The sequence below is a fragment of the Triplophysa rosa genome, linkage group LG12 (assembly GCF_024868665.1).
Source record: "Triplophysa rosa linkage group LG12, Trosa_1v2, whole genome shotgun sequence".
Lineage (NCBI taxonomy): Eukaryota > Metazoa > Chordata > Actinopteri > Cypriniformes > Nemacheilidae > Triplophysa > Triplophysa rosa.
In genome coordinates, this window is record NC_079901.1 from 19506179 (window position 1) to 19525463 (window position 19285).

Sequence of the window (19285 nt, forward strand, 5' to 3'; positions counted from 1 at the left end):
TCTTGATATGTGAGTTTATTTGATTGATGTATCTTATTATACGAAAGCTCAAAGTGAGAATTGGAAGACAAGATAAGATCAGGAATAGGAAGGCTTTGAAAAAAAAAGAGGAAAAAATGCATTTAAAGCTAATGATGGAAAATAAAGGAGGAAATTGTAATTGAGGAAAAGACAAAAAAAATGTTAAGAAACATATCACTTTTACTTTTTTAATAAGACAAGGCGAAACAAGGAGAAAAACATCTGAATTACAACCTTTATTTATTTTTATTTGTATTATTACACCCGGCCATACAGTACATTTATTAAATATATATTTTCTCCTATGACACACTATTTTGTATTATACTTGATTTTTATTTTTTATAATAAATATTTTATTACTTTATTTGATTTTATGTTGCATTTGTTTTGTTTTAGATTTTCTTATTTTATATTTAATTTAATTAGTTTTTTACAATTTGGCTTAAACCATGTTTCAAGTTACCAGCAAACTAGTGTTTTATTTACATGCCAATGCAAAAGCTGAATTTCTTAACTGGACATAACCATAGAATAGACATTCCCACTGACAGCAACAGTAAAAACTCACTTTGTAGATTAAACCAGGCTTGAAATATAACCAGTACAGCCCAGGCTGTGAGTCCTTTGTCAGCACATTCATATGGTGCACAATAACAAACATTGACAGTCAATTCACATGAAGAACCATTATACAAATAAAGTCATTTTTTATCTGGCCACTGAACCCAACAAGAAAATGAACCTCACCCCTCAGCCCCATGGCCCTCTACCCTGGCATCTATCATCTCGGTCCGCAACTACACTTTGTTTTATACATGAAGCCCAAAATGCCGGGGGTAGAATCCCTGGCTCATTGTAAATCTCTGTCTATTATTACTTCATACATTCTTAAGATCTTTCCGCATAGTCAGCATACTTAGCATCTATTCTCCATCTTGCACTGCATTATTAATGTATATACTTATGTATCTCTCGCTCTTTCAGATGGAAGGCTCCGGGACGTATTCTTCCACATCAGTCTCTCCAGTTTTTTCTTTGCAAAGGTTGGTGTGGAAGCTTTGACCCCTGGTGCTCCGGAGAGCCACGCGTTCCCCCACCGGTGGCATTCTCTTCAAACCGGCCAATCAGAGCACTGAACACGGCTAATGGGTCACACTTCAAAGCTGCACACAAGGGTGCAAGATAAGACACGGAGGAGAGTCTTTTCTGCTCAACTGTCCGCAGATCAAACATTTCAATTACCAACAAATATCCCACCTCAAAGTGGGAGCGTGTCTTAACCCCTGCTGTTGTGGCTCTAATCTCCAGAAAAATAAAAAACATCCGTGGTCTCAACACACATCAGAGATCCTGTCAGGCCACAGCATCTGCCAGGCATGAAAGGTCTTAGATCCCCGCTGGTTCAGTCAATAACATCAGGCTGAAATCTTTGGCAATGGTGGAAACCGATAAGGATGTTCATGCAAAAAAAGTCTGCCTCATGGATGCAGCCATATTTACGGCCTTATGGGCCTTTTCTCATGTCCTGTTCGTGCCTGGATGAAGGCCAGGGGCTCTATGGCAGATGCTTGCTCAGGATCAATAAGTCTTTTGGGTGCTATGAGCTCCAACTGTGACCTACTCATCAGCTGCGCTCTAAAACTCAAAGCCAATCAAAGCTACACTGAGAAAATAGCCCAGCTTGAAAAACCCCATGTGTGTTTATTTATACACAAGTTCATTACTGCTTATTCAAAAGTGCGCTCAAAATTTTCATGCCTGCCACAAAAATAATGCATGCTAATGTAAAATGTATAACTTTTGAAATAACTATTGAAACAATATATTGATATATTGCAATACAAAAAATAAAAAACTGCCTCATAGCTATGGCGACTGTTGTTTGATATTATGTCTGTTTAATCCTATTGGTTGAGCTACCAACATGTGACCTGCATCAACATATATAACGCTTCAAATGTTTTTTGTTGTGCTTTTGCTGCTTTAAAGGAATAGTACACACAAAAAGGAAAATTGATTTTCACCATTTACTCACCCTCTTCTCATTTCTAACCTATATGACTTCTGGAAATACAAAGTAAGATATTTTAAAGAATCATTGGTAACCGAACCACGGCAGTATTGACATTTGATGTTGTTTGGATACCAACATTCAACCTTATTTTGTGTTTTGCAGAAGAAAGAAAGTCATAAGAGGGTGATGACAGAATTTTCATTTTTGGGTGAACTATCACAAGAAGTTCACGTTGGCTCTCTGGCTAAAAAACAACAACGGTTTTACTCTTCTGTGACAGATCTTTTCAAGTTTTACTAATCTACATACAAATGGTTTAATTAAACCTTAAATGATATTAACTCTTTAACCTACAAATGTTACTGAAATCACAAAACTGAAATTCTGAAGTTCATATTTTGGAAACAAATCTGTTATCGTGCATCACATTGTATCGTATCACGAGATGATATGATGCAATACTTTATTAGGATTTACATCCCTATTTATATGTTAAAATTAGAAATGCACCGATATGTCGACCAATTTTTCACACTATCGGCTATAGAGCTCTGGAGGTTGACGTCACGCAATCTAAACTCCGCCATTTTGGCAGGCATTCAGGAGAGCGCTGGAGCGGCTGAAGCATTGATGTCGACAGTGGCCGAACAATCATTTAAAACCAGACTGTTTAGACCTTACTATTTCAACATGGTGTACAGTTGCTGTGCACCAGGATGCCAGCACAGCCGGGGGAAACAAAGGGGAAATCATTTTATTTTGATTTCACGAATGATGTCTACTATAAAGTTACAACAATTTAGCTATGCTGGCTATACAAACAAGGACAGCTAGAGTCGATTACGTTAGATAACAACACAGATGACTTACTCTTTCAATGAAGACAAAGCTAGTTTTAGCCGGCAGACTCCAAAATTGAATATTTATCACAAAATTAGACTGCTTCCATTTGTACCTCTCCAGGCTTTTGTAGGCTTTTTAAAGAGTCTCCGGAGTAGGACGAGGGAAAGTTGATGAGGTAGTTGTAACGTTAGATATCAGGATAGTGCAGGTCAGGAATGCTATCCGTTCCTTTATTGCAGTGATACTCCAATCTCGCGAGATCCATTTTATTGTGGAGTTCAGCCCCAACTCTGATAAAACACACCTGAACAATCGAATCGTGTAATGTCATACGCCAAGCAATCTGCACATCCCCGCATTAAGTCGAACACGACATGTTCTTGAACACTTTGATCAGGTGTGTTTTATCAGAGTTGGGGCTAAACTCGGCAGGAAAATGGATCTCGCGAGCCAGATTTGAGTGTTACTGCTTTACTGATACACGTTAAAAGAACCCCAGAGGTTGTGTTTAATCTATGAAGTTTTGCTATGTACATGTCTATGTCTTTTGAATAAAAGTGCGCAGTGAACTCTGTGGCTTTGAAACTCATGCTGCCCCCATTCATTTCATATTGCGTTGGTAAGCTATTTCCAATAAATGCTGCATTATTTCATGAAAAAATAGGAATTGTAATTTTTTATTTCACTGGGACTTTAAGAAACATCACCAGTTTGATGTTCAATATTAATTGCCATTATATGAATTAATAACATTCAGAAAGTTAAGAAATTAGAATTTATGTAATCTTCAGAATCGGTATCGGCAGATATCACACTGAATATCACTACCGTGGAAAAATTTAGTATCGAGCATCTCTAAAATAAAAGATCTAGGCACAATTTAGTGCCCTGTTCAGTAACTATAACCCCACAGATATGTTGGTATTAGTTATGTTGAACATCTCATACTGTACTTAATATTCTTGACCCATAGGGGTCCCCATAGAGGTCTAAATTGGTGCACACCATCTAAAATGGCACCACTGCAGTAGTTTCTAGGTTTTGAGAACTCTATAATTAAAGCAGGCATGCACCGATACCCAGCGCTACTGAATAATTCATGATGTTAGATAGCATGTTCAGAAAAAGCCATGTTTAGTTTAGCTTGAAGGGTGTTTTAATGAGTGCAAATGAATCTTCTCGTTCTGTCTTTTTAAATGACAAAATTAAAACAACTGTGAGCTGATACACCCCATGAAAATTAATACAATAAAGTAATACACACATTATGTTGTGTTGGATTTCATACACTCGTGCATCTCCATAGCATGCATTTCCTGCCAAGTGTGACCAGTCTATCCACATTAAAATCCATTTAGGAGTGAATTTTAATTGGGAACCCGTGGTTCTATTACCAAAGTTGCTTATCAATAAATGCATGTGTCGTATACCTGAAATGTTTGGTGGATACTGGGAATACGAGGAAACATCAGGAACAGCTTTCCAACCCAAACGTCTCCACAACCTTCAGTTAGCCTTGGTGAGCTTTGACAGCACAGCCCTGACGCAACTTTACAGCAATACATCATTGTAGGGCAGTTGGAGAGTGATTGTGAAAAATCTATTTGATATTGTGATGGGCTGCCTCAAGGTTTGCTCTTGGCTGAATAACATTTTGTGAAGAAAATAGATTATCGAACATCCCATTCAAGAAGTAACTTTAAATGAGATGAAAACAGATAATTAGCCAGGGGACCAGGAGGAGTAATGAGGAAGAATGGATTAAACAGACTTCAGCTACTGCATCAGGAGTTCTGAAATGTACGTGAGGATGCCACTAAGGGTTTGACCTCCTGACAAACTCAAACGATTAACGTAACCTAATGAATTTACATGGCACTGCAGTGTGAACTTTTGCGAATCATGAAGGTCAGTTCTGTTACAAAGCAGACATGATCCAAAGAGGGTCACACCCAAGCAGATGAACTCAGACCTTAAGACTTACATCACTTGCTGTCAAGCGATTAACAATCTCAGCAGAGGAAGATTGCACACCGGCCAACTCACAATATTAATATCATAAAAATTTGTGTATGTTTTGCTCTAGTTATGTTCACTACACATCTCTGCCCTCTATACATTTTCTGCACGCTGCAATTTATGGCGCTGTACTGATATTAACGCCTCCATTAATCTCTGTTCTCTGCATTTGCATGAACATCACAACTAGCTGTAATGTAAAAAAAATATTATAAAACGGTCAGTTCTGGTCCTTGATTCTGATTGGTTGAGACGAGATCTAAGCCGTTATAAAATACACCGATTTATAACGGATGACCGCATTACATAGCCTAAATATCACTTCATTTTATAAAACCTTGCTACGGATATGGAATAACCGTTTTATAAAAGCAATAAGCCCCACGAAGCAGTGGGTTACAGTGCATTTTATAACAGCTAAAGAGGTTTTAGGCACTCCGCTTTGCATCGTGCCACAACGCCCTTAGCTGTTATAAAATGCACTGTAACCCACTGCTTCGTGGGGCTTATTGCTTTATTGAATCTTAGAATGAGGGCAACAGTAAAAAAAATAAGCGTTGCACAAACGTCAACATATATAAAACAACACTGTACAAAATAGAGGAAATAGACAAATCAAATTTAGATAAAATGATGTAAATCCAGACATCAAGATCCGAATGAAGTGATGATCTTTAATTATTCTACTGCTGGGTAATTTCAACAAAATAGTAATGTTCATTTTAAATACATCTGATGTCATATAATGATTTAATATAATTGAGGATTGCAAATCACTTTCATTTGTGTTTATAGACGTTCATAAACTTGGACGGAATCTATATTTGAAGGCTCAGTCCCTCACAATTTCTTCCAAATAAAATATTCTTCAGCTTGGCATAAATAAAAAGATGTATGTGTTAAAAAAGAAACAATCGCAAAGAAACATCTTGATTTGGAATTTTTTTTAATGCTGGTTTTGTCTTACTTTAAATCATTTTAAGTCATCTTGAGGCCCCCTTGGACGTTTCTTAAGAAACAGTGTTTCTAAAGAAATAGTTCACCCAAAAATAGTCCCCATTGACTTTCCATAGTAGGAATAAAAATGACTATGGTCAAGTCAAACAATTCATCATTAAAGGTATAATGCACCTAGTAATGGCCCTGATTGAATTAACCATAGTCATTTTTATTCCTAATATGGATGTCCAAATTGGCAGTTTTTTAGGAAATGGAAAAAAACACTGTCAAAAATGTCTGATTTCTGTCAAAAAACATGAAATATGGAGAAAAAAGGTTGCAGAAGGACAGCGGGGAAATGGTTTTCTAGACGAGTACAATTTTATAATTTTAAAGAGCCAATTCAGGTATTTGGATAGAGGTAATCTGCTGCGACCACCGCAAGCATAATTCCTTTAGTGAAATGGGCGATAAAACAAACAACACGTACGACATGTACAAACAATCTATGCTATCAGGGCCGCAATTAATTCTCAGTGAACTTCCCCCAGGGTCTCTTCCTTTCAAAGTGACCTACACCAGATTTTTAGTCAGTGCTGTGATCAGTCAAACGACAGCCACATCCAAAGTGACCTTGCATCATCATGAACCTAACGTATAGAAGATGGACCTCCCCGCCAGTCATCAGACAGCACGTTCCTCAGGGATTATCAGTCATTTAAAGTATCTTATCTCCCTTCAAGCTCCCTTGTTGATGCTGTATCCTGGTCAATATTTAAAGCCATTATTGAACAGAGGCCTAATTTTCTTTTGTCTATCTCCGCTTATCGCAAATTCTCCTCTGTGCAGCTGTTTGGCTTTTGATGGACATCCAGATCACCTTTACGATGTGTGTTTGGATTATCCTACAAAATCTTAATCACTACTATGATAAATCTAAGTGTTGTTTGAATGAAAGGGGAAAGAGAGCGATCAGGTGTTTGGAAATCACACCATTGTCTCAGATCTGCTGCATCTCAAACAGAACATTTTCGAACCTTCGGCGATAACACAAAGAACGCCGTGCCAAGGCAATCCTTCAAGCCCACCTGTGCAGTCATCCTCCGGCTAAGAAAGCAGATCGCCGTGGATGGAGGACTGTGGCAGAAAGCTCTATCACTTCAGCCAACTGCGCTGATAGAAGAGTTTAACTACACGGCACATGCCCGCCAGCCCTGTTTGCAACAAACCCAAAGCTGTTTAAAGGACAAAGACATTAACCAATTATACCCTTTGGGACTTAAATTGGGGTTGTGGTTTTTGAAACTCAGCTCTTTTTTTACTTTAATGTAATCACTGAATATGTAAACAAAATAGAATAGAGCAGTTTGAGCTGGCAAGCTTTGTTTAATATAAAACGTTGTGGTCCCTGTTGAAAAAACAAGCATATGCTGGTTAGGTAGGTTTTGAAGCATGGTAGCTGGTTTGTGCTGGTTTAAGCTGGTCATTTGCTGGTTTAAGCTGGTCATGTGCTGGTCCTAACCTGGTCATGTGCTGGTCCTAAAATGGTCCTGAGCATGTTTAGGACCATCTTAAACCAGCTCAGGACCATCTTAAACCAGCACAAAGTAGCTACCATGCTTCAAAACCTATCTATATGCTGCTTTTTTCAACAGGGGTTGCTCTTACAAACGTCCAAGTTTTTGTGAAAAGGCTTTACTAATAAAAGTCCAAAAACACAGTATCGACTAGCATTAATCAACATGTAGAGGTAACCTACTCCAACTCATTTCCATACTATAGCTCACCCAAAAATGAATAGTTTTGAATCATTTTTTCACCCTAATGTCATTTCAAACCTGTATAGCTTACTTCTGTGAAACAAAAAAGAAGATATTTCGAAAAATGTTGGTAACCAAAAGCCACTGGACACCATTGACTTCCATTGTATGGACACAAAACCACTCAAAATATCTCGTTTTATGTTCCACTTAAGAAAATCATACAGTATACATCTTTTGAATGACATGAGGGTGAATAAATGAGGGGGAATTTTATTTTTGGGTGAACTATCCCTTTAAAAATGTATTAGACAGCCCCGTCCAGAGTTCACTTAAGAGAGACAAAACTATAACTCAAGCCTAGATACCACATCACAGTCAAGACATAAAACATGAAATTTACTGGTGTCTAAGCAAAGACTCTGCGTTATGATGAAACAGTACAGTCTCACTGCTGTCTTCTCGCTCTGTCAGTAATTACCCGGGCAAAAAACACAGCAGACAGCCTGTCAGCACCGACCCGTGTTTCATCAGGGATTCTGGAGTTACGAGGCCGCAATGGATATGACAGCGAGTGAGACAGAGAAAGAGACGGCATTAAAAGAAACTCAGATATGGGTTACATAAGACTACAAAAATCTCGGTGAGTCAAGGACACAGCGCAGTAAACGCACACACATGCCACAGGAGGGATTCCCCAAACAATGAGGCTGTGCCGATGCTAGATTGCATCTGCACTGTGACTACGTAAAGACTGCAGGATATAGAATGCGCTATGCAAACTCAGTCAATGACCGAAGGTGTGAAACTTCAATGTTAATGGGAAAGAGGAAAACGTGAAGGAGAGATAAAAACAGACAGTGTGCAGATGGACAGAGAGTTGAAGGTGAGAGAGAGCACAATAAAAGTGTGAAGAGACAGCAGCTGGTGGAGAGAGAGAGAGACCATCTCTCTGATAGGTATCCCCATTAAACAGAGACAAACCAGTGGGCAGAACCACAGAGCCGTGCAGGACACACACCAAAGCATACACATATGCAAAGAGACACACAGTTACATTTAAAGGGATAGTGTACGCAAAAATGAAAATTCTGTCATCATTACTCATCCTCATGTCATCCCAAACCTGTGTGAAACACAAAAGATTATATTATGAAGAGAGTTGGTAACTGAACAACACTGTCACAAAACCACTAAAGCATTTCTCAAAAAATATCTTCTTTTGTGTTTTACAGAAGAAAGAGCCAATTCCATGACATTAGAATAAATAAATGAAGATTTCTTTTCATTTTTTCATTTTTGGATGAATGTCATTAACTTGATACTTGGACTACATCAGATATCTTTCATGTTTTATATTCAAAATAGGATGCTGGTCTTCTAAAGCCTGTGATGGAGGTTCAAGATGGTTCTGATTCCGAGGTGACAAAGAACAAAATAGATTTGACTTCAGATGCTACAGAAATATATAATGACTAGAGGTTGTTAGTCTCCAGAAAACAATGACACTGGTTAAGTTTTAATGTGCTGGAGGAAGAGGACGACAAATTTGTTTGAGCTCTCTTGAAATGAAGGCTGTCTGTTGTGATTAGACATTTATAGACTCGGCCATCAAAACAAGTGTGCACGGGAACAAGAACAAACCAAACACACCATTCAAAACTGCGTCATCACTAAACCTCCAAGGAAAGACAAAACTATACAGATATACAACAAAAACTTTCCTAGTACACAAACAAAACTCTGGTGATGTACTTTAGTGTAAAAAAATGAGCAGTGGGCGCCTTTTATTTCTCACCTAATGAAATAGGTGGAATCTGTCCACACGGAGTGTGATGGATGATACAGATCTGCTTTTAATGGGCCTTGAGAGAGGAAAGGAAAGGCAATGAGAAAGACAGAGAGTGAGACTGAGAAAATGAGAAACAGAGAGAGAACTAGACAGGCCAAGAGAGAGATACAGATAAAGAGTTAGGGAGAGAATGAGAGAGTGCAATCGAAAAATGAATCAGAGGTCACTTGAGAAAACAAAATGAAAAAGGAAACAGCGGGGATTCAGTATTGGATATGCAGACTTCACGGTCCGACAGGGCATCCGAAAGCTCTTACTGTATCTGATGCTGATGTCATTTTTAATGAGGCGGCCAGGGAGCCGAGGTCCAGGAAGCAAAATATGATACGGACACTCACAGATCAAACGTCCAACCGAGCTACGAAAAATCCAAACTCCATAACAACATCTCGCAAAGTTGAGATGATGATTCTGATGACTGGAGTCTAAGTGAACTCTCATTAATAATAGAAATGAAGCAGGCAACATGAGCAATTGAAGCCCCTGAGGGCCAGCGTTGCTAACCAGCACACTCATCTATCATCCATCTGGACTCTGTCACCGAGCTTTTACATCAACGGTGAGAAAGAGAGAGAACGCAAAAGAGAGAGTGTATAAGCAGTCTGTATTGTACACTGTGTGTTAAATGTATTCCTGTTTATCCATCATCGGCTCGGATGTGGAATATTTAGAATAAAATCTTGCATGATCTCACAGGCAGGAGCCCCTAAGTGGCTTAAGTATAAATGGATAAGATCATCACAGAGAGAACGCATGAAAGAAAGCCGGGGGGTACACTTTATATAAAAAAAGGACATGGATAGAGAGGGAGCCCAAGGAATTGTGGAGATCGGGTCGGGAAAGAGTGGCGAAAACACAGCGGAGAAGTGAAGGACGAGAGAGATTGAAAGAGAAAGACTTTGAAAAGCTTTGGGATAGGGACCATAAGAAGAGCTAAGGAGACTGTGACCCTTCGGCACTGTTTCGAGCTCTCTGCGACCATCCCCTCGCTGAGTTTTCACCTTGTTATGAGGCATTGACTGTTCTCTCAGAGCCCTGGACAGATAGCGTGATGGAGAGCTGAAGAGGGCCGTGCCTGTCAGCATCCAGCGCTGATTCAAACTTCTCTTGAGAACTGAGGGTCAGACATGAACTCATGAATTTATAAAGGGACCTCACAAATAACCGGCAGCCACAGTCAGACACTAAAGAGCTTTCACAAGCTAATGGATTTTATGACTTCTCTCCTGACCCAAAATAAAGTGCGACTGATATATGAACACAAACCATAAGGGACAGAAATTTTTATTTCACACTAAATTTTCTCATGAAAAATGTAGATCTGAGCTGTTTTACATCTGTCGTCTGATGTCACAAATATTCGGACATTTACTTTGCACAGGAACTAATGAAAAACATCAAAACACATTTGGTGGGACGGAAACAGAACCATTACGCATCCATGACATGTTTCATGTTCTTTTAATAATTAATCAAGCCATTTCACAGAAGAAGTGTTCGATTTTCATTTGTTTGTTTTTTTCCGTTCACAACAAAGTGCCGCACGCATACAAGCACAATTTGGCTCATTTATGAGCCTTACAAATAGTGAGCACCATTTTAACTTTTAAATATAAATTAATGAATGTATATTACAATTGTTTAAAGAAACAAATGTGGTTGTTACAAGCGTAGGAAACCTACACACATACAAAGAAAAATAACTAAGCACACCCTTGATACCCAATTTTTCTAATTTTTTGCCTTATGCAAATGTTTTTGCTGACCAAACATTTTGTTTATAACAGATGGTGTCACTTAGTTGCATGTACTAACTAAATCGCAATGTGATTTAATTGGGCACACAGCACAGTGGTAATGAAAGAGAGCATCACAGCTCCTAACGCCCCAGAAATGGTCACACTCCACTGGACAATATGCAGTTCTGCGAGACTTAGACAACACCACCTGCCATTCCACTGCCCACATCACAACATGTCTACTCGGCATGCTCAAAAAACATCCATTTCAATAGAGAGGAAATGCTCGGCTTACGGCAGTCCCTAAAAGATTTTGGGTCACTTAAGCCCCACTTGATTTGTCTGAAAATCATTAAATAACAAGCCAAATGTCATTTGCAAATAAAGAATATTTCACTTTTTCAAGCCATGTTTTTAATGACTTTATGACCTAATAAGCTTCTTTTTGTTTCTTCACTATTTGATATTGTGTTATCTAATGCAACAACAATTTATAGTGATAGTAAGAGGAAAAGTTACTCACCATCATGTTTTACCAAATCTGTAAGATTTTCTTATGCAGAACACAAAAAAGATATTTTGTATATATCATATAACATTGGACCCCACTGACTTCCACTGCATGGATACAAAACCATTGAGACACCACTTTTGGTGTGGGTTCCACAAATTAAAGAGCCATATACAGGTTTAAAATGACATGAGGATGAATAAATGATGACAGATTGTTTTTTAGGACTATCCCTTTAAGTATCTAAATACTGAAGTTATATACCACAGTTATCCACAAGAGGGCTCTGTTGTACCTGTTTCAAAGTCTTATTGCTTTAATTTCCTCTAAAATATCTAATCCTCAGGGATTCAGCTTTATCCTCGAAAAACAAAATTACTAAGTAAATAATATTTAAATAAAAAATAACCTGAGGTGCATGTCTAAGTTAAATATTCAAACTCATAACCAGCGGGTAAATGTCAAAATGACAGTTATAAAACTATAAATTATTAAAAAGAACAGAACTGGCACAGTTTTACTTAAATATGCACAGATATAATGTGAAAAGCCCACTGGGCAAAACAGCTCATTGCATGAAACAAACAGACACAAACTCCAGCAGTAAATCTAGGTGACATTAAAAGAATTATAATGTAAAATAACAGATAAAACCGATATTATGTCTTCTTTCTCCTAATTCGATGGTCTCTCATAAGTCACAACATCTCAGTTCACCAAACAAGCAGAACAAGGTCAAAAGTCTAAAAAACATCCTGAGGGTACTGAGTGTGTGCTAATGCAAAGTCATTCATAGCTCGCAGCGTTAAACAGACCTGAGCATCACATGAGACATAACCTTACATGTGACTCACAAATGACGAGATAAATCTTTAACTAGATGTCATATACAAAGTTTATTTTCCACTTTCAGTATATCCTCAAAAGTGTTTGCATGTGGGTGCCAGTGTTTATCTGGAACACTTGAGAATGTGAAGTATATTTATATGCTTGCGTAATTTGTTAGGAAGGAACGGTATGTGAGCACGACAGCTTGTGTGTGTGTGTGTGTGTGTGTGTGTGTGTGTGTGTGTGTGTGTGTGTGTGTGTGTGTGAAGTTATTCAAGACAGGTGGACAGTAGGTCGTATATTGCCAATGGGTTAGTAAGTGATTAAACCGCTCTCAGATGGCGTCTAACTTTCAGAGGGAGGACCCGATGTCCACACTATTTTGGGTCTTGCACACCCACGCTTCTGTCCCGAACGTAACTTTCATTCAGGCAAACCTCCTGTTCTCAGGACAGACCTGCTGTTCTGGTAATGACATTTAATATGGTAGTGTAACTAGCTACTAACAGAATGTCAGATTTATTAGGACAAGTTAATTATGTGGATCATTGATTGAGTCATGAAAATATAAAATAAATATAAAAAATGTAAATAAAAGGAATTTAGACGGTTACACAGGTGTGTACAGTTAATCTGCAGGCACTCTGTGAAACCAGACGAGGCCCCGCCCACAAGCTATGACATCATTAATGCACAGAACAAGGGGAAATTGTGTCGCTTTGGTCTATCTTTTATAGGTTTATTCTTAGAATATATTAGAATATGAGAGTCACCGGCGATATTGTGTATTATGCACTCTTGCAGGCCGACACTTTATAATACCAAATGTATAAAGTAAGTGTAAGTGTAAGTTTAATCAATCTACATGACAGCTATATTAGGACTATGTCTGATTTCATATTCATTTTAAATTATTACAACACAGCAAATTCTGATCATTCAAACTCCCTTCCAGGCAAGTGATCTCATAAAAACCATGACTTAGATTGAGTTTCCTACTGCACGCCAAGAAAAAGCCAATCAACTGGTACCTACATGTATCATAAATCAATGTGGCGGACGAAAAAAAGACATGACACGCCGTTTGCACCCTGGTCCATGTGATGCCGATATTGTGAGACACTTGACACTTAACATCGTCATTATAAATGAATGCCTCCCCAGGCCATGAGTAACATTCATGCCGTTTTAATCACATCTACATGACAGCAGGGACAGAAGTGATATCTGTTACAACCGTTCTCGCACACTTAAGTTTATATAACATTCACATCACCTCAGGCATTAATGCAGCATATTGCTGTAGCAATCGTTGTAACCGTCACTTTAAGAAATCTCAACATTCACTCCAGAGATTGTAGTTATTTTTCAACAATGCCTTAATATGCCTTTCTCCTCTATTGCCTCTTAAAAGGGGAAGATACAAAATTAAAAATGGCTTTCCCATTGGCTCCCTCTTTTGGCAAAAACAGGATGCTACAAATTCAGTTCAGCGAGATATAAGTTGTCTCTTAGTGCTACACTTATGAATATTGGCATAAAGTCAATTACAATTTATTCTGCCATCTTAGACAGGAAGACTGACATGCAAGATAATAAACCTCAATTGGTTTTAGCATCAGTGTGCAACCGGCTGTACAAAATAAACAAAACAAAAACACCAGAAAAATATTAGAACGTATAAATAAGAGCTACATATAGTTACACAATTAATATAAAATAAATACAGTTTTTTTTCAGGCTGTATGGTTCCACAAAGAACCTTTAACACCCACAAACTTTTCTGTTGCAAAAAGGTTGTTGGTAGTAAATACAGAACTGAAGGAAGTAAAAAATGGTTCATCAATGGCATCACTACACATAACTCATTTCTGCACTTTTATTTGTGAATACGTGGAAAAAGATATATACCAAGCTTCCGATATACTGTATAATAAAGTTTATTTGCAAAAACAAATTTCAAAAACCAAATAATTTTTTTGTCCATTCCAATTCATATAAATCAAACTGCAGTTGGTTGTCAGAAAATATAGCTACTGTAACACAATAAAAAACATGATAACATAATAAAAAACATGATTTCTGAAAAAACATTTTTGCAAATAAACTGGCAGTATACTGGCAACTTTGTGCATTTTTATACAACTTTTCATATTTAGTTGTAAAGCATACAACTGAATATCATTTACTGTACTTTACAACTGAGGGGACAGTTGCTTTTTATTGTGATTACCTGTGATGTGGTGTTGTTTGGTACTGACGCGGTTACTGGCATGAATGGAACAGCACAAATGCAGCATAGCCAACATTGTAAGAATCATCACCACGCTCTGCAGGAGCAAGGGCATTTCAAACTGCTTCCCTATCCTACAGGACAAACAAAGCATTCCAAATAAACCAAAAATGCAAGTAAGCAAAAATGATTACATCAAATACAAACCGACACACACACTGAAATGAATGACATTTTTACTGTTTAATTCACTTCACACACGCTCCTAAGCACTCAATCAACTCCGACTGCTGCTGCAGCACTGCATCTCTTCCACTCACCAGAAGAAAATGCGCAGTATGTTGGCAAGAAGCAGCACCAGACAGACTCTTGTGGAGAAACCCTCTGCGTTATTGGTCCTCTGGATCTCCTGGTACTGGGGGACGTAGGGCACAGCGCCTCCGAACACCATCACACTTGAGGCCAGCCAGGAGAGCAGAGTCCATGAGCTTTCCATGTCCTCCTCTGGTGCCTGCTCCATCGCTCGATTCTCACAAACACACTGTCTCTACACTCCCATCCTCTGTATGATAGCACACTTGATCACAGATTTGACCTAAAAAGTGCAAAAAGCAAGTAAAAAAAGGTACGTTACTGCAAACTTCTAAAGCACCAATTAAAGCCACAGTACCGCTTTCCGTAACCTACAACATAAAATATACAATCCACGTGAACCTTTCTGGGCATGAAACCAATGAGGGAAAATTGTCAGCAACAGTCCTCTCAAAGGCTCCCACTCAACATGATCAGAACTAAACAGGATGTTTGCACTCAACAGGCCTGCGCTCCTGAAGATAAGGCTTCTAGCTTCTTTGTCGTTGACCAAACAGCCATCTCCAGCTAACAGCCGGCAGTCATAAATTATATAAAATAATTATGAGCCCCAATGAAAGCATCCTTTTTCCAATTCAGGACAACACTCGGACGTTCTGTGTGCACTCAGCACATTTCCTAGTGGATGAGTTCTATTTGAAGAATAAAGGGAAAGATACATAAGCATCACATGGGTGATCAACTATACTGGAAAACACAAAACAGCAGATCACAGTTCTAACTAAACACTTTACATGAGGATTTTAGTGGCTGGCTGCATATAGGATTTGTGTTGCACTGTATGTTGATGTTAAATGTAGCCAGGAGGCACTTGAGGCATATATATTTCCAGGCCCTCTTTAGTGGAGGTATATTTTCTGAGAAATGCTACTGTACACTAGAGGTATTGCGCAGCTTTTGCATTCCGTGGGGGTTGGGCTTTCCCGACGTACACGCCTCATACACACTCTTTGTATCCCACACGTTTACTGTACATCCACACCCACAGTAAACAGATTTATGCTTTCCTGAATAAAAAGACAATCCTTGTGCCTGCACGCAAACAAGGCATTTAAAACCATCACGTGCATGTTATTGAACTTTGGAAATCAGATACAGTAAGTTACACTTGGAAAATCCCACGATGCGCCTCGAGACTCCTGCGCTCAGTTCTATTCCTTTCCTTCGGGTTTTTAGAGGATTGATTACAACTGGTATCATCGTTTTACTATAACCATTCCATGGTTAACTATATTACTGTAGTAAAAAAACATCGTTAGTTGTCGTATTCAGCATAGCTGTTTAAATGCAAGCTCGCGCCCCGTCTATCAGGATATAACGTTAGAAACACTCAGGGACACACGAAGCCGGATGCATAAATAAGTTATGCGCATGTTTTATTGGCTGCTTGTCTTGTTCAATATCAAGCAAACTCGATAAATCAGAGTGAGATTAATGGACTATTACGTCTAAGAGCTCGGAACAGGAATTATGAATAATGCACCGTGGGGGGAAAGCAACAGTAGCAGAACGTCACGAAATAATTTTCACTTTAAGCAACAAATTGAACAACCTTTACGTTTCATGCCTCAAGATTCGACTTACGATATTAACAGACAACTCTGCATAACAGAATACGAAGTAAAAAAGAAGGTAGAAACCTTTACGTTCATACCTTGTTTCGGGCGAAGACTCGTTTGACAAGTATAATAGCAGGCAGCACAGGTTCTCGTGAGCACATGCTGCCTCATGTAACGTTACTTCTCATCTAAATCAGGCTGATGATGCAGTTTGGAGATGTGGGTTTGACCGCACGCAGCTTTCACGACCGAGTCTAATGTTACACAGGGAAGAAGAAAAAGGAAAATCATACCACAAGATCGTATCAAACCAAATTATGGAGAAAGGCCGTCTACTATTCCCTAGCAAAGATTAACTTTTGCATGTAAATTAACTAGACAAAGAATCAGCTTTCCTGCACAAAGCACGCTTTTGAATGACAGTAAACAAAATCCAGTTATTGCGTAAGCAAAAAGCATGTTTTAACACGAACATACACCAAATGGATTTTACGCTACATGAATCACTCATCTGTTTGATGTGGAATTTTTACTTTAATAAAAAATAACCTGCTAACTTTATTAAATAAACCCCCTGCAATGTTTAAAACTATACAGCACAAACGCCCCAAGATGCAACTGATGTAAATAGAGTGACAGCTTGTTTGGACAAGCACTTTGCTGCAGCCCGTCGGCTCATGCGAGGGGTAGATTTGCGTACCTGCAGCAGCGGGAATCCCGACTTGAGAATTCTTGTAGTCTCGCGATAATCATTCGTGATTTCGCCACCAGCTGATCGTTAGGTAGCAGAGCTGGGGAGATAAAGCATTTAAGAAGAAACATAATTTGTAACTGTACATATCTATTTATTTAAAGAAATAATGGCAGAGACAGACCCCAAATCGGTGCAGGATCTCACGGCAGTGGTAAATTGGAAAGAAACGATAGCTGTGTGTTTTGCTAAGCTAAGCTAATGATAGTCCTGTTTATCTGTTTAAACTGGTTTGTTTTGATGCGCATAAAACATTCGTTTCTACTCTTTATTACAAACACATACGAATATGTCATTTACTGAGTTACGTAATCCGGTTTATTCCTAAAAATACACGAATGTCGCTACGCCAAGAAATAACATTAACGTTACATTTAGCAGAATTGTTGGAGACAAATCTACGTTCCCCCCCAGTAAACAGGGTTGATACTAGATCAACAAAGTTTTATTCGGTCAATCAAAGCATTTCTGCATGTGTATCATGATCATCTGCGTTCTCCTTTACAGGTGCAGACTTTGCTGCAGCAGATGCAGGACAAGTTCCAGACCATGTCAGATCAGATCATCGGGAGAAATATCCTTTAATCTCATTAAACTATTCTCGAAGAAACATTAATATAATTTATTCACCTTCTTCCACGTGATTGTGTCCATACGGTTTGGTTACCAATATACATCAGAGAATCTTATTTTGTGTTCTGCTAAAGACAGGTAGTCATACAGCTTTGGAATTACATGAGGGCAAGTAAATGATGAATTTAGATTTTTTTTCAACCACAAGTTTATCAACATCCCACAATTCTGTTGCCAGGCTCTGATCTACACATATTGTATTCCGTTTTGTCATAACCCCTTAAAAAAAAAAAAAATTTTTTAGATATGTATTGTGAGCTGTCACTGTATTCCTTAACAAGAATCACTTGATGAAATGAGCACACGTATTGATGACCTGGAGAAGAATATAGCAGACCTGATGACTCAGGCAGGAGTGGAAGAGATTGAAGGAGGAGAGAACAAGGTCAAAGAGGGAGGAGAAGCCTCCTAGTAGAGGTACCTTGACACTATAAACGTTTGATTGAATTAATTGATGTGCAATTCACTCTGGAATTCTGTGGTAAAATGCTGTGCCCTGATCTACTGTTGTCTTCCATAGGAAGAAACTATGCCGAAACTATAGACACTCTTCAGGAGCAGCAAGATTTTCTCTATGGTGACTAACATGTTTTGATTTGATGCTTTTTTAAAAACTAGAAGTATAGTCAGTCCTAATACTGTGACTGTATTCTAGCCTTTTCCCTATTTCTGTAATACATTGCTGAAAACTTTTTAAATCCACAATAACAACCAACTGTAGAACTGAATTTTTGTGTTACTGTAACAGCACTACCCCAAGTGCCAACCTAACACCATTCCAAAACAGTTGAATGTGTTGTAGAAATAAAGTTGTTTCATAAAACTTGTCTCCTCCTTTACTGCTATCCTTTACTGTTAACACCACAATATTTACAGTTTCCTATCTAAAAAGTAGTTTTACTGAAAAATGTAAATGATTTATTTTGAGGTAAGATGATGATTATCTCGCACTGTTATGACGAAAGTATTGTATGGCTATGAAAGTTCTGTTGCAATGGGCAATACATTGAATTGTAGCTAAAAATGTATTAAACGACCCGCTAGTAATCGGACATCAGTGTTGGGTAAATTACTCTGAAAAAGTAAATAATTACTAGTTACTAATTACATATTCAATAGTGTAATTAGATTACTGTACAAATTACACTCTCCAAAAAGTATTTAGTTACTAATTACTTTCTATATCCTATATCAACCTTGATTAGTTG

General features: G+C 38.3%; 2 protein-coding genes across 3 annotated transcripts in view; one reads left to right on the forward strand and one right to left on the reverse strand.

Annotated features, from left to right (window-relative positions):
* Window positions 1–17099, reverse strand: part of si:dkey-246g23.2 (solute carrier family 66 member 2) — a 31361-nt gene extending 14262 nt beyond the window's left edge. Inside the window, exons 1-3 of the mRNA XM_057348537.1 lie at window positions 16789–17099; window positions 15083–15357; window positions 14763–14896 (exon numbers count right to left, since the gene is read on the reverse strand). Of these exons, the coding sequence (XP_057204520.1) occupies window positions 14763–14896; window positions 15083–15282 (334 nt within the window). The 5' untranslated portion in view covers window positions 15283–15357; window positions 16789–17099. The remainder of the gene's footprint in view (window positions 1–14762; window positions 14897–15082; window positions 15358–16788) is intronic.
* A 333-nt stretch (window positions 17100–17432) lies between these two features.
* hsbp1b (heat shock factor binding protein 1b) lies at window positions 17433–18901 on the forward strand. 2 transcript variants are annotated; one of them, XM_057348538.1, is made up of 4 exons: window positions 17438–17598; window positions 17952–18018; window positions 18365–18494; window positions 18598–18901. In XM_057348538.1, the coding sequence occupies exons 1-3, from the start codon at window positions 17554–17556 to the stop codon at window positions 18487–18489; spliced, it is 237 nt and encodes a 78-aa protein (XP_057204521.1). In that variant the 5' UTR covers window positions 17438–17553; the 3' UTR covers window positions 18490–18494; window positions 18598–18901. The 2 variants fall into 2 exon arrangements, with proteins under 2 accessions (XP_057204522.1, XP_057204521.1); XM_057348539.1 differs by lacking the exon at window positions 18598–18901 and having other exon boundaries at window positions 17433–17598; window positions 18365–18495.
* The last annotated feature ends 384 nt before the right edge of the window (window positions 18902–19285 follow it).